This window comes from Manacus candei, unplaced genomic scaffold (assembly GCF_025592945.1).
Source record: "Manacus candei isolate 608988 ecotype Guabito, Panama unplaced genomic scaffold, ASM2559294v1 h1tg000025l, whole genome shotgun sequence".
Taxonomy (NCBI): domain Eukaryota; kingdom Metazoa; phylum Chordata; class Aves; order Passeriformes; family Pipridae; genus Manacus; species Manacus candei.
This window is the reverse complement of record NW_026138073.1, coordinates 2,023,382-2,038,953: the sequence shown is the minus strand read 5'-3', so window position 1 is coordinate 2,038,953 and position 15,572 is coordinate 2,023,382. Positions and strand designations below refer to the sequence as shown.

The following is a 15,572-nucleotide window of genomic DNA, read 5'->3' as shown; positions in this document are numbered from 1 at the left end:
AGTGCAGCAATTCCTGTCACGTTGTTGCATCTCTGACAAGGGCAGGTTCCAATGACTTTATTTGCCTGTTTAATTATGATGCACCTTTAACATTTCCCTACTGCTGCTGGCTCTGTCACAGGAGGGCTCAAGGCAGTAAAAGGAAGAGAACTTTAGTTGGCTGGAATCTGTATCACTTTAGCAGTAAAAGAATACAAAGATAATGTCAGTGGGTTATTTTTTCCTCATGCTTGAATAGACTGATAGTCTTGATTTTGTCCAGCACGGCGATTCAAATTATTTTCTATAAAATAGCAGATTTTTCATTCCAAGCCTATTCCTCTGGGTGAACGTTGAAGTGCTGCATTGCACTGAAAATTGATTAAATACTCTAAATTCTGGCCTGTTATCAAGGAACTTTTCAGAGACTTCATATGATGCTGCCTTTAAACCTGCAATTCTTGCTGAGTTTAGGACAGGCCATTTATCCTCTGCAGCAACAGTGTTGGTGGGATGTGATAGTTACCCTGCCCCATCTTGCCACCTGTGGTTGGTTGTCTCTGTTTCAGCATCACTTGATCAGTATTGAGCTGCATTCTTCAGAAATTGGGTTGTGTTTCCTCATATCCACAGGTTTTATTTTAGGGTTTGGGGGGTTTTTTTTTGAATCAGTAAAAGCCAATATCTCTATGAATTCTACCAGCTGTCCTCAACTCTGTCGTGGCTTCTGAGTAACCAGGATATCAATTCCTTGGGGTGAGACTCTAACTTTTTTCCCCAAGAGGAAGAATAGCCATACATTAAGATGTTTGGGGGTTTTTTAACATGAACCAAGTAAAGATTGCAGCAGGTACCTCAATCCACTGACCTTTTGAAGCACTCTCCACATTACCAGAAGCCCTTTCCAGACCTCCCTAATTTTCCCCTTGTCAGATACATTGCTGCTGCTTGGCTCCTGGGGAAAGCTGTCCAAGAAAGCTTTTCCAGGCATTTTCCATCCCATCCATCCATCCATATGCTGTGGGTTTAGTATGGTCACTGTGAAACATGAATTGCCCCTCTGTCACTCTGAGCTCTGCCTTGTTCCAGCCCTGTTTAAGGTCATGCAGAGCTTTTTTCTTTCCTCATGGTTCAACTCAGTCTGATTTAAATTCATGGTGGTTGAGCCTCAGCCCTTAAAAAGGACCTGGGTAAGCGACATCTGGTGTTGAAAGCACAAAATACAATTTTAAAAAGAGAGGCAGAGTTTAAAGCTCTGGCAGCCTTGGAGCCTGGTCAGTGCCCAACCACGCTCTGGGGGAAGAACCTTCTCCTGAGATCCAACCTGAGCCTGCCCTGACACAGCTCCAGCCATTCCCTGGGTGCTGTCCCTGGTCCCCCCAGAGCAGAGCTCAGTCCCTGCCCCTCCTCTGCCCCTCAGAAAGAAGTTGTAACTGCAATGAGGTCTCCCCTCAGTCTCCTCTGCTCCAGCTGAACACACCAAGTGCCCTCAGTGTCCTCACACAGCTTCAAATCAAAGCCCTTCCCCATCCTTGTTGTCCTCCTGGCCCAGACCTTGAGGAGGAGGATGGTGAGAGTCACAGGGACCAGCCCATGGCCCCTCTGGGGACACATCCTAACACAGGTTTGTGGTCAAACACTTGAGGAAGGCTCAATTCCCAGCTTAACTCCCAGCTTAACTCCCAGTTTAACTCCCAGCTTAACTCCCAGCTTAACTCCCAGCTTAACTCCCAGCGACTCTGAACCAAAAGCACAGCAAGAGCTGCTGGTTCCTTATTGGGCAGAGAAAAAAAAATCAGGTCAGCTGCTAAAGACAAACCCAGTAAATGGCAAAGAGTCGTGTAAATGAAATAAACCACCAATAATAAAATCAAATTGCAATGTTTCGCTCTTAGGGCTGAATGAAGTCAGTTAGGGTTTGGGGTTTTTTTTCATGTAAACACTTACTGATCATAACAAATAAAACTTGTAAACATAACACGAGCGTTCAGCTTCATTAAATTTGCAGCAGACAATTAATTTTTTTTCCAGGCAATTCAAAGGTTCTTCTGTAGTACTGATTTAGTTTAATTGAACATATTACCACAAGCAGACAATAAGAAATATATTGAAGATATCCATCTGGCTCGTACTGCAAACCCTGTGCCTTTCCTTTTCTGAGCCTGTCACAGCCCTTACTAATTGCCTCATTTTGGCTCTTTTACAATCAGTGTGATTTAGCCATTAACATGATAAAAGCCATCTTGGTGAAGAGCTTGATATTAAAAAGCATAGATCTCCTGCCTTTCTGTCTTGCCAATTTTGGACTAATCCCTGGCATTATTGGAGTGATATTTTTAAAAGCAGAAATACAAATATACTGACTCCTACAGAGCAGCTCCTGCAGGTACTTCGTCTGGTTCTGATGGAGGGAGTGCCAGTTGGAGTGAAAGATTTGCTCTGGATCGTGGAAAAAGCAGCAGATTCCTCCCTTCACTTCCCTCCCACCACCTTCTCCTTTCTCCTGTGTGTCCCTCCAACCCCCAGCCAACCTTCAGACACGTTAAGGGGCTTAAAACCAATAATTGCACAGGTAAATAATGAAGTCAATACTAGAGCAAGTAGATGATGCTTATAGTGTATCTTATTCAGCACATAATGTGGAAAAAATATATTTTTTTAGATAAATTTAGATTTTTATCACCCCGTAGAAAGGAAGAAAAATCCTATTTTTGATCTGTATTTTTATCTTAAACCCACAAGGTATTGCAGGGTGAAGCATTATTGCAATCTCTTCTGCCACGAAAAATAAAAGGTTGGAATAATTCCTTTAAAAAGCTCAGCGCTTTTGGTTTAGGAATTTTCTTGACCTCTCCCCCAAAAAATGAAAAGGTGCAGGAGTTCTCCATCATCAATAAAAGATTGGGTTGTTTAGCTCATCATTGGAGATCAGATCCATACATCAGCTGAAAGGGGAGTCGACCTATAGGTTAAACACAGACTCTTAATGAGATGAAAGCGGGTTAATTAACACTTTTCATCAACTTGCTGCAATTTATTTTTGCATGATCCATTTCAGAAAGGTTAAAGTATTTTTCAGGTTTTGAATGCAAATGTGAAAACCCAAAACTGAACCACAGATTTAAGTCGAAGTAAGTGTAGTGCATTTGATTATAAGTGAGTGGGTTTATGTGTGTGATTGTATATAAAATATAAGTAACAAACTGTGCAGGGCCAGGAGTTGGACTCAACCCTTGTGAGTCCTTTCCAGCTCAGGATATTCTGATTCTGTGACCTCTCCCATGCCCAGCTCTGGCAGTTGGTGATGCTGCTGGTTCCACACACATTCTGTTTAGGATAAATGAACCCACCTGGGCTCAGAAATGAGGGGTCACATCCCAGTTCCTGCAGCTTTGTATGGCTCAGTAGAGTTACACAAATTTCAGGCAGTGGAAGATCTTTCCCCTTGAGCTTTTGGTTCCTAGAAAATGAAACAAGGCAGCTGAACTTAACATTTTAAATTGTTCTTAACAATAGATGGAATATAATCCCATGTCTTGTCTTTGCTGAAGAAGATCCTGCACTGTAAGTCTGCTGACATCAGGAGTTAAGTCTACTGATGTTGTGGGTTTGCTCTTCACCTTCACAGTTTGTCCTTTCTCAAAGCATGCAGTGGGATGAACTTCCAGATACGAGTTTCATGGGAATTCCATAAATATTGGGTAAATTAGGGCCATGCTCTAAGGGAAAAAATACAGCAGAGAAAACTGAGGTCACTGTAGCTTGTGGGGCTGGTGTGGAAGGTGGGAGAAGGTCTCCCTGGAGCCATTTCTCTCCGTACCAAATTCAGTCTGACTGGGATAGGGATAACGATGATCTAAACATGACTGCACTGGGGACGTGGCTGCTGATCTGTGTCTCAGGTAAAGATGAGGGAAACAGTGTGGGAGAGTAGAGAGGGAAAGTGAACTTTATATCCTTGAAAGCAGTGACTGGGAACAGACTGGCCTGAGGGCTGCGCTTGTAACATCAGACACAGAGGAAGCATTTAGAGAGCACGGTTTGTGTTGTAGGAGGAGACACTGTGAGAGTGTTGAAGACAAGAATCTGGGACAGTACTTGGGGAAATACCAGGCCTTTGGTGTGCTTTCTCAGGAGCATTTTTGGAAGCAGCCTAGTGGAGCCAAAATTCTGAGGGTTTCAGCTGTTGGGGCTTTCCCTCCCTGAGCCTGGCTGGGTTACAAACAGGTTCCTCAGAGGTGCTCAGCAGATAACAATGGCCAGGTGGCACAGGAATACAGATTGGGAAGGATGGGTTTGACACATCAGGAAGTATCTACAGTACTGCTGAACAGTGATGAGGTGGGGTTGCAGTATTAGGGACTCCTGTGGCCTGATATTCCTGTCTTTTAAAGCAATTTAAGCGAGATTATGAGCAATCCCAACAAAGTTAATATGAAACTACAGTCTCTTGTCCTTATCTCAGAATCATGATGGCAGAGAGAACAAAACTGGGATAGGTTCAGTTCTAGGTGTCCTGTATCACTGTGCTCCAGCCAGTTGTTTGGGAATATGACAGGAATACAAATATTCACGGCTCAAAAGCAGGTTGTCTTTGAAATACAAGGAATTTTGTCACTGCATTGACTTGCCATGGCTTGGGTTGGCTTCCTCTGTCTGTGTCTATCACACACACTTGGAATATGTCTTTTGCTTTCATTGTGTTTGAAGTTTTTAAGTGGATCACAAAGAGCTAGTGATGCAATTTGTAGGTTTTAGGACTGTTTTCCTCCAGCCTCATTGTGAATATATCTGTTTCTTTAGGAAGCCAGCAGTGAAAATTTTAGTTCCTTTCACGTTTTAAGTGCACAGTATGTAATCTCTGTAAAGACTGTTTAGTCCTGGTAACTAAACTGTGTGATGCAGTTGACAGTGAACATCAGAGCCAGGACTGGAAGTGTCTGGGAGGAAAAGCGAAGCTGTGTGCTCAGGGCCAAGCTCAGCCATCACTGAACTCGGCTGAGAGGAGAGATGGAGCTGCCACACTGCTCCTCCATTGCTCTCTGGGTGTCTTTGCAAGCTGGACCTTGATTCTGGGTTTGAAATTATTTGCATGAGAAAAACCTGTGTCTGATATGAGGTGAAAAGGCCATGGAACAGGAGAAATGTCAGGGACACTTCTTAATGATGCTCTGAGTTGAAGATTTATTCAGCGGAGTAGGAGCTGGGGATTTTGAGCAGGTTATAATGAGGGGATGGTCTTGCAAGTTGTTACTTTCGTTTCAGCTGTGATCCTGCCTCCATCCTGCCCCTTCCATAATATCATAACCAGGGCTCAGCCAGACAGCAGAGCAGTGGCACATCCCTTGGAAGGAGGGTTTGTCTCCTCTGTGTGTCACTAATTAATTGGAACGAGTCACTTCCTCGCCAGGGAGCACAGGGCACCAAGAGACCAGCTCACCTTCCCCAGGAAACAAATTAGACCTTTGCAGCCCAGGAAGTTTTGTTTCAGTGTTTGTTTTGCTGGTTCTGGTCTTACTGCCACTTGATTTGTTCAGTAATAGGTGTTTGGGCGTCAGACGTGCCCGTGGTGGTGTGGAAGTCCCAACGGGGATTCGAGAAAAAGTTAATCTTAAATAAAAATATCTGCTGTGCACAGCGGTGTAGGAAGACAAAACAGTTTATAATGAAGGTCTGATCCATTTTATAGACTGGGCAAATAAGGCAGCAGAGACTTTTAATGACTTGCTCAAGGTCAGACAGAAAGTGAGGAGGAGAATTTGTTTTATTCCCAATTATTCTGTGCCGACGCTGGAGCAGCCTTCCTCTTTGCTCTGCACTCTTCCTCCTCTTTTGCTTATCTAATTGTCTTTTCATGGGAGTTCTGTTTAGCTTAATTGTTCACATTTGGATGTGATTCAAAGTCCAAATGTTCAGACTGGGGTTTAAGGGGCTGGTTCCCCTGCTGTGCTCTGGTAGCAGGAGCCATGGGCACCGTGGATACAATTCCTCTGGGAATACTGATAAAAAGTGCTAAAATCACCCCCTCCCTCTTGCTTTCCATGTCTCCCTGTTGCCTGACTCAGTTCTTTAGATGGTTGTAAAATCCTGAGGTTTGCAGCTGGGTTTATATTTATGTGCTGTTGTGCTTCCTTCGTTTGACTTAAATTTACAGGTATAATGTATATTTTCCACAAACTGTAATGTAATAGTAAAACAAAATAGTTAAAAAACAGTAAAAACTTGTCCTGTTTTCAGAGGTGTCAGTAGGTGCTCCCCTCCACTTCCCTTTCCAGATGCAAATGGCACATGGGAAGATGAATGTGTCCTGGGCTGCTTGATAAATGACCTGTACCCCAGGTCTGGCTTATCCCAAGGCATTGATGACACATGCAAGCCCTTGATCCACGTGATATCAAGGATGGTTAAACTATGGATCATTCACTGGGAAGGTGGAAAGTCCAGCTTAGGGATTTTCAGGCTGTTCCATGAGTTTGACAGCTCAAGAGGCTCCTAGTGACTCTTAATTTGGGATTTCTTCTTGCACGTCAGCTGATCCTGACATCTTGGTCCTGATGGGGAGGGTGTGGAAAATAGACATACAATTCACATAGGAAAGACCTAAAATACGTGTTTGTACCTTAAAAACGCGCCAGTCACACTTTTAAGTTGCATTTTTAATTTTGCAGTTTGAGCGCCTGGATTTCAGGTTGTTGCTTCCCTGGTGCTCTCTGAAATCTTTTGATTTATGGTCGTTGCTGTTCGAAGCACGAAAAAGCACCATAAATGAACCACCTCAGCAGGCTGAACTCTTCCAGGGGGCAGGGTGTTGTTGGGCACCGTGTCCGCGGGCAGCGTTACGTTGGCACAACGCCCCGTGGCTTGTGGGCCAAGGAGAGCAGTGATTGATCCCTGAGCGACTTGCAATTTATCAAAGATTTGATATGATTCCTCCTGTATCTGATTAACCTTCTCGGGGAGACAGCCATCATTTGTGCAATGACAGTAGATTATTCCATACTTGAGAAGACGGATATCAGCTGGTTGCAATCAATAGCCCACAAAAGGTGACGCCGTGAATTCTCTGGGTTATCTGTAAAACGTGTCACAAACGTGGAGTCGTTTGTCAAACAGAGCCATTTCATCCCAGGCACCTCTGAAGTGACTTTTATTTCAGCCTGAAAGGCCGAGAGCTGGAGGAGGCAAGTTTGGGGTCTGTGGGGTAATCAGCAGCTGTTGGGTGCTGCTGGAAAGAGCAAGCACAAATTTCTCTGAGTGACAGATTTGATTGTCATTTCCAGCCCCCATTACACATGATTTTCTTTGTGACAATTGCACGGAGAGAGCTTGATTTGATCAGATTGCATTGCACTGGGGAAAATGGAGGTTAAAGTGGACTATTGTGCCCTCTCGTCATGTAAGTAACACTCTCTGCACTCTGGGTGGAGTGGATATATTTTCATATATTTTTTTCTTTGAATTTACTCTAATGGCACATCCCTCACCAGTATCTTTCCGTGCAATTCCAGTCTTAATGTGTTTTCAGATTTAAATTAACCTTCATTTATTATTCAGCCACGCCGAGAATGCAGATTTGAGTGTGCAGAAATGCAATCCCCTGATTGACTGCCTGCTCCCTGCCTGGGCAATGGGAGGCATTAATTCCTGGGAGGGAGATTCTTACATCAAGTTTAGACAGTTTTCAATCCATGGGCAGCTTGTTTTTCAATATTAGTGTAAGAAATATGTTAATAACTTGTACCTCGACTGCAGTTCAGCTCTGAATGAAACTGAGAAGGAAACTGTTGTTGAAAAAGGGAACCTGCAGCAGCTGGATGGATGGGACATTTAGGAGTGCAGTGCCAGGGAATAACATCCAAACTTGCCTCTTAAAACCACCTTTCCCACCCTGACAGAAAGCAGAGCCTTCCTCAGAGAAAGGGGCTCAGGCACCCAGCTGAAAATAACTGTAGTGGTTCTGACAGAGCAAGACTTAGACCAAGTAAACTGCAAGATAAAGATCCTCCTTCAGGAAAGCAATTTTAGCATGTCCTAAATGCCCAGCTCAACTGTGTGTGTTGCTGAATTGAAGTCTCTGCTCTTCCTGGAGAGGTCAGATTTCCATCCCTCCTTTCCTTAATCCCTGTTAAATACCAGGCCATGTCTCACTGCCTTCAGTGCTGCCTGATTACATGGAAAGATCTGGAGCACTAATCACACACATTGCTAAAATCAGAGCTAAGTGACTTTAGTCCCAGGCCTAAAGTCCCTTTTCTAAACTGATAGTGTCCTTTTAATAGGATTATATTTTATTAGGCTGAAGCACCATCGTGCACAGCAGAGGGTACTGTAAGTGCTGTGGAATTTCCTGGTAAGAACTGTGCTTATAAATCAGTTACTTGTCTGGTACATGTGTAACAGCTGATTATATGGAAAAGAGGACAGAGACTGGCATAAAAACCATGTCCCTGTTCCTGAAATTCTATATGTGACTCGTCACAGTTCACATCTGTGATACTTTCAAGTCCAAATATTGTAAATATTTCCCTTTTCCCCCTTTCTTTTTGATCTCAGTTGTGCCCCATAAGGTATTGGGTCTGCTAAGATAGCTGTAGTTTGCTCTGCTCTCATATTATTATTTTATATTATTCATTGCTTTTTAATCTCTTTACTTCAGGGGTGTATTCTCCTCTTTTCTGCAGATCTCACAGTGTCTGATGGTGCTCAGAGCTCCCAGAAGTTTCACTGGTCAAGTCTCAGATGCTTTTGGCTTTATGGTCTTGGCTAAATGTTTCATTCACAAACAGAGAAAGAAACATTAGAGCACATTTGAGTGTTTTCATGTACTGGACTTGAATTCTTTGGTTGCTCATAGAAACCAGGTGACTCTACCTCCAAGATTGATTTTTATTATCTCTGGACACGATTTGCCTTGGAATCAATACAATAATGTAAAATGTCATTGCAAATAGAGAACATTGATCTGCAATGCATTTATTAACTCCCACTGATAAAAGGCAAAATGGAAATGGTAAACATGCTGGTATTCTAAAAAAAAAAAGGGGGAGGGGAGGAAAAGTGAGTCCCAAATATTTGAGTTAATCTGCAGGAAAAATACAGTTTCAAAGCTTGTACAAGAAACAAGATTTATCTTTGATACATGTAAGGTAAACCTTCATTACTGCAAATTTGCACAATTACCCCTAGTTTGTGGTCCAGTGAGAAGAACAGTGATTGAGCCTTGCAGTTTATCCAAGACAAAGGTTTACTTCCCAAACCTTGATACAGGAAATGGCTTATGCAGATCAGGAAAAAACATATCTGCATCTTTAAGACTAATTTAAGAGAATTAGGTAATTAGATAGTTAATCAAACTTGAAACTGCTGCTTATCTGCCCAGATCCACGTAAGGAATATCAGCAGAGTGATGGAAGTAGAGCCCCAGGAAAAGCAGCACCGTTTTCCCTGGAATTGGCTGCAGCCTGTGCTTGGCATCGCCTGCCTTTGTCTCAGTGCCTTGTTTGAAGCATCTGGTAATTGAACATAAACTCCTGCACTTGAGCACTGATGCTTGAACCTGGAATTACCTTGTCAGCCACCCTGGCTCTCATTACCCACCCAGCAGATGCCCTGGCGTGCTCCGAGCATGGATCTTGCTGCAGAGTCAGAGCCCAGGGGCTGGAATGGCTCTGGCTCTGTGGGCTCCCCTTGTCCAGCGTGGAATAAACATCCTCCCTCCCCATCCTGGAGGAACCACTCTGGCCAGGACACATCCAAGCTGCTCAGCTGTTTAACTCCGAGGATAATAGGTGGGAGATGAATATTTCTTATGTGCTTGAAGAAAATACCCATCAGCAAAAGCAAACACTGCTGGGGTTTTTTTATTCCATTTAAAGCTTCAGACTGGTTTTTTCTGTCCATAACTAAAGCCATGAGTATTTACAACAGACTTTTCCTACTTAGGCAAAAGAGTAAAGGGGAGAGGGACCTCAGACCTCAGTATAGGTCAGAGGTTGGACTTGATGATCTTGCAGGTCTTTGGCGACCTTAATGAATCCCTGATTCTATAGGATCTTTTTACAAAATTCCCATTAGCAGCATGAAAGCACAAACTTGACTGAAGTGAAGGCAAGGCTGGAAGAGGAGAGGAAGGAATAAGGCTTTGCAAGATCTCAGAAAATTTCCCTTAGAAGCAGAACAGTCTGAAGGAAGCATAAATTTGGGGGGGAGGAGTTCTGATTTCTTCAGGTTTTTTATGCTGGCTAAATATGTCAAAACCAGAGTATTCCCTTGTCTTCCTTCTCCTCTGACCCCCTCTGTACCAGGATAGATCTCTAAATAAGCATTTAGGTATTACATGCCCAGGGTTCAGCAACCAGCCTTGGAAATGCTACATTATCTCTTTTTTTTTAATCTGTCTCTGAATGTTCAATTCCACTGATTTGAGGCCAACAAGAAGAGCTGTATCTCCCGAGCATGTTACAGCTCAGCCTTTTATTATAGTGAAATGCCCTTTATTCCTTCAGCAGCCAGGGCTGGCAAAGCACATCTCATTGTTTACTGAGGACTTTGATATCCTTCACTGAAAAGCACTGTGGTTATTGCCATCACTGGATCCATGCCCTGTGGAGCTGAGCCAGGTTGGAGAGGGGCACATTTGGGAATGGGATCCAAGGAACCACTTAACAGAGGCAGGTCTGAAAAAAACCCTCTGGTCAGTGGAAATCTTGCTGATGGGCACAATATCTGTGACATGGCTTCTTGCTTTCCCTGCTCTTCTTGCATCTGTGGTGCCCAGTGACAGGACCTGGAGCTGTGTCAGGGCAGGGTTAGGTTGGATCTCAGGAAAACGGTTGGGCACTGACCAGGCTCCCCAGGGCAGTGGGCACAGCCCCAAGGCTGCCAGAGCTCCAGGAGGGCTTGGATGATCCTCTGGGGCACAGGGTGGGACTCTTGGGGATGATCCTCTACAGGGCCAGCAGCTGGACTCAATGATCCTTGTGGGTCCCTTCCAGCTCAGCACATCCTGGGATTCTGTGATCATTCAAAAGCTCTTTGCACGCTCTGAACTGACCTATATTTTTAAAAAAAAGCATTATCTGTGAGTGTCAGCCTGTGCTGTGTTTTCTGTCACTCCTGTCCTGCCCCTGCAGGTCATGTCCCGCTGTGTCACAGTGAGCAGGTCGATGTGACACGGCCCAACCATGCATAGCAGGGCAGCGAGGCAGAGCCACTTACCCCAGACAAGGGATCCCTCCTGAGGGACACCCAGTCGATAGCACATCCATGTGGGATGGATCCTTTGCAGATTGGGTAATGGTACCCCTCAGCCAGTGCCTGCAGTGCCTGCAGCCTCTGGGTTTGCAGCTGGGAAATGCATCCCTGCATCCCAAGAGCAGCTGGGAGATGCAGGCAGCACTAATGGCACTGCCAGGCTGCTGTTTGCAGGGACAGGAGGGAAGCAATTCCAGCCTTCCCACGGATGGGAAGTGCTGCTCAGCTCCCTTTCTTCTAAGCAAGGAAGAAAACTTTGTTAAAGTCTCTTGTAGTGTGAAGCAAACACAATCAGTCAGGAATATACCAAGTGCTCTGCAATGTGCTGCAGCAGTAAAGCCAAGGGAGGTAAGGCAGGAAAATCGGGATGTAAGGCAGGAAAATCGGGATGTAAGGCAGGACAGAAATAGGTAAGACAAGCTCAGATGACCTCAGTGCACCCCCCCAGGGAGGCTGGCGGATGGCTGGGCATCCAGAGCTGTCCTGGGGTGGCCATGAGGATTTGCTCCAGCTGAGGAACAGCCCCGTGAGCGTTGAGGCTGCTCAGAGTCCGCAGTGACACCCCACAGGATGAGCCCCCTGTGCTGCCAGAGGGGCTGGTGAGCAGGGAAAACCATGGAAAACTGCAAAGTGCTGTTCCTGTCACACAAAAAGCATGCTCCTGAAAATGCTGGCGTGAAAGGAAGGCTGAGAGGGAGCTTTGCTGCTTCCCTGAGCCTTCAGTGACACCTACAGACAGTCACACACAGCCCAGCACGGCCCCAAGCCCTGCCTGGCTCCTCATCCTCCCAGGGACATGCAGGAAGGGGCTCCAGGTGCACCAGGAGAGGTTTAGGTTGGATATTAGGAAAAATTCTGAAGTGGAAGGGTTGTCCAGCCCTGGCACAGCTGCCCAGGGCAGGGGTGGAGTCCCCATCCCTGGAGGGATTCAAAGCATGTGTAGATGTGTCATTTGGGGATGTGGGTTAGTGGTGGCCTTGGCAGTGCTGGGGGAATGGTTCGACTTGATGATCTTAGAGGGCTTTTCCAACCTAAATAATTCCATGATTCCATGAAACCTGTGGGCTGATTTTTAGAGGAGGCAGGCACTGAGTTCCAACATCTGCAGGAGCTCTGCTGAGCTGCTCTGATCTTTAGCAAACACCCATTTCTTTATATTCTTTATATCTATATAGAATATAAATTCTAGAATTCTATTATAACTCTATATTCTATAATTCTAAATAAATATTCTAACCATATTCTAGAATATAAATATATTCTAGAATTCCACAATACAGAATATATACCAGAATTCCATTTGAGAATATATTCTGTATTCTACAATCCTATATAATTTCTATTCTATATATTTATGTTCTTGATTCTTTACATGTTTATAAAATAGATGAACTTCTGATGCTGAGAGGAATTTCAGTGAGTGGTTCCATGCCTGAGCCCTGCTGCTGGTGTGGGTATTCCTGTAGCATCCTGAGCTTGGGATGCTCTGAGTCTTCCTGAATTTCAGTTGTAGCAACACCAAGTGACTGGGAAATCCTGATACATCAGTTATACAAAAGTAATACCATAAATCTAAGCAACAGTTAAGCATTGTTTTAGTCATATGCACTTATACTGCTCATGCCTAAGAAATTTTAAATGTATAAATCATTTAATTGTATTAATTAGTTAAGCCTCATAATACCTACTGTGGTTGTGTTAAGAGTTGCTCTGGTTAGAAGAACCGAAATATAGATTAAATAAATTTGTCCAAGATAACACAGCCAAGTCCCCGAGGACTTGATCTGAAATCCATACAGACAGAGATTAAATCTTTTTCACCACCTCCTGTACACTTTTGATAAGGTCTTCAAAAATCCGGGAACAGCTTTGCATCCCCTGGATTTCAGGGAGTAGTTCTGTCCAGACCATATCTTTGTTGCTGTGTCTTTATTATTTTAGCAGAGGCTTAAGCAGTTGGGCAGTAGTCTCTGGAAGAAGTAGTTAAGATTTTGGTGTCATATCCCAGAGATTGAATAATGCTGGTATTATTTTAGCATGGCAGTTGTGCAGAATAGATTTTTGGAATAAGCAAAAATATCTATCTCTATATGATTTTCAGACTTTTGGTCTCATTGTTAAGCAATATTTTGTCTCCTTTTCATTTCCTCTGAGGCCCTGTAGAAAAAATTACTGCATTTTTGTCAACAGAAATGAAAGAGGAATGTCAGCTTTGGAGGCAGAGGGAATTCACGGGCACAGACGAGGAGCTGGAGTCTGCATAATGTGTCAGGGCTCATCTTTCTGTGCCACCGTTTTGCTCCTACTGCAGGACTCAAGTGAAAAATAGACCATTAAACCAGTGGTGAAGGATCTGTGTGAACTCCAGCTGGGAATAAGGGATTAGTCTGGAAGCTGGGGTGGAGCTGCTGCCTGTATTTAACAGGCAGAACTTGCTGCATCACAGATCCCTGGAGGATTGGGGGCTTCCCTTTGGAAGTGTCATGTTTAGGGCAGTGCCCTTTTTTCTGCTTCACCTCCCTGAAATAATTCCTCAGTTCTAGTCCAACAGGGCAGTGACATCTGGAGTCACCACCCCCAGAGCCACATCCCCCCCCAAAACCCCTCTTTGACATCACCACAGCACTTGGCTTGTTGGGGCAGGGTTTTGGTGTCCATGGTGTCAAAGGTTTGGTTGGTGTCTCTCATTCTTTATGTTTATTCTTTCTGGGGACTCTCCTGGCACAAAGAAAACAGCCTGGCTTTGAAATGTCAAACCACAGAGAGCGTGGCCAGTGTTCTACACAATCACCAAGTTTGCAATATAAATAAGGTACAACAGTAACCTCAGCCAATTCTTTCCCTTTCCAGATGTGAGCAGATATCACTCATGTTTTTAATATCCCCTTCTTCATTCTAGTTTTGGAGATTTTACACTGAGAGAGTTTTCTTGAGGCAACATTTATTACAGGAACAACAGAATAGTTTTTTATAACCGTGGTGAACAATGTCTGACTGTGAAACAGCTCTTTGAAGTAAGAAGATTCAAAGAAGAGAATCTCTGACTTCCAAGCTTTCTCAGAAATTTTAACCAAGCCTTTCAGATCTGCTGCACTCTTTTCCAGCCCTTTCTTTTCTCTTTCTTCATCAGGATGGTGAGTGGAAGAGGATTTTGGAGGGTTTATTAACAGTGTTTCAATCCAACAACTGCAGAAAGGTACTGGAGGATAAAAGCAAAGATGGGATAGTTCACTTGTTACATTAAGGACCTTCCTAAGTGATCACTGCAGTTGTGGGAGACTGTTTAGGATCTCTCTGAGCTCTACATGTTCCTCAGGAGAACCAGATTAATGCTCTTTTTCCCCCTTTCTTTGTTGTTTGTAGATCCAACCCGGGTCATGGTGTCACCTTTCAGCATGGATGTCACGGTTGGGGAGAGCATCGTCCTGCCATGCCAGGTCTCTCACGACCACTCCCTGGATATCATGTTCACCTGGTCATTTAATGGGCACCTGATAGACTTTGAGAAGGATGGGGATCACTTTGAAAGAGTGGGAGGGGTAAGTATTAACTCTAAAGCATCTCCTCACTGGACTAAAAGCAGGTAACAATAGAAAAGGGCTGCTAAGAGAAGGAATGGACTTGGCTAAGTCAGTCCTGGAGGGATTGAAAAGCCATGTGGATGGTTTAGTGGTGGCCCTGGCAGTGCTGGATTAATGGTTGGACTCAATGATCTTACAGGGCTTTTCCACTCTAAATGATTCCGTGTTTCTGTGTTGTCTTCTGTTCATAGACTGAGATGAACATTGCCAGTGTATTAGTTCATTAGAGCTGGTGCAGAGTTGTTATGATTTCCTTCATGGCATGACAAATCTGCTCAAATGAACAGTGGGAGGGATGTCAGGAGACCAAAAATATGTTTTCTCATTGCAAAAAACTGCCTCCTCCTTCAAGGAAGAAATCCATAATAGATTTTCTCTGTCTGAAACAGTAAAATAAATGTAAACTGTAACCATTGTAGAACTTTGTATTTATAGAGAAAATAGCAGAAGATCAGACAATATCCTCAAAAATGCTCAGACAGGGTTTGTTGCCATGTTTATCTGTCTCTGTCTGTGTCCTCCTCTTGTGACCACATGCTTAGAATAACTATTTTTCCTCTGCACAAAATAACCTGGAGAGTATTGCAAACATCCCCCACCCCTGGAGGTGACATTTCTTCTCAGTCTTACCTGTGCAGGTTTCCTGGCAATGCCATGTTGGTATCTTTGGGTTGTTTGGTTGATTTTTTTTGTTTCTGGGAAACCCAGTCAGTACCCACTGAGAGTGTAAACTTCTGCAATGCCCAGAGAATTGTTTAC

General features: G+C 44.0%; 1 protein-coding gene across 5 annotated transcripts in view; it reads left to right on the top strand.

The window, feature by feature from the left end:
* LOC127471583 (contactin-4) overlaps positions 1-15,572 on the top strand; it is a 283,238-nt gene that overhangs the window by 253,033 nt on the left and 14,633 nt on the right. For all 5 annotated transcript variants that reach the window (XM_051788645.1, XM_051788648.1, XM_051788644.1 and 2 more), the window contains one exon: positions 14,596-14,771. In XM_051788645.1, the coding sequence (XP_051644605.1) occupies positions 14,596-14,771 (176 nt within the window). The remainder of the gene's footprint in view (positions 1-14,595; positions 14,772-15,572) is intronic.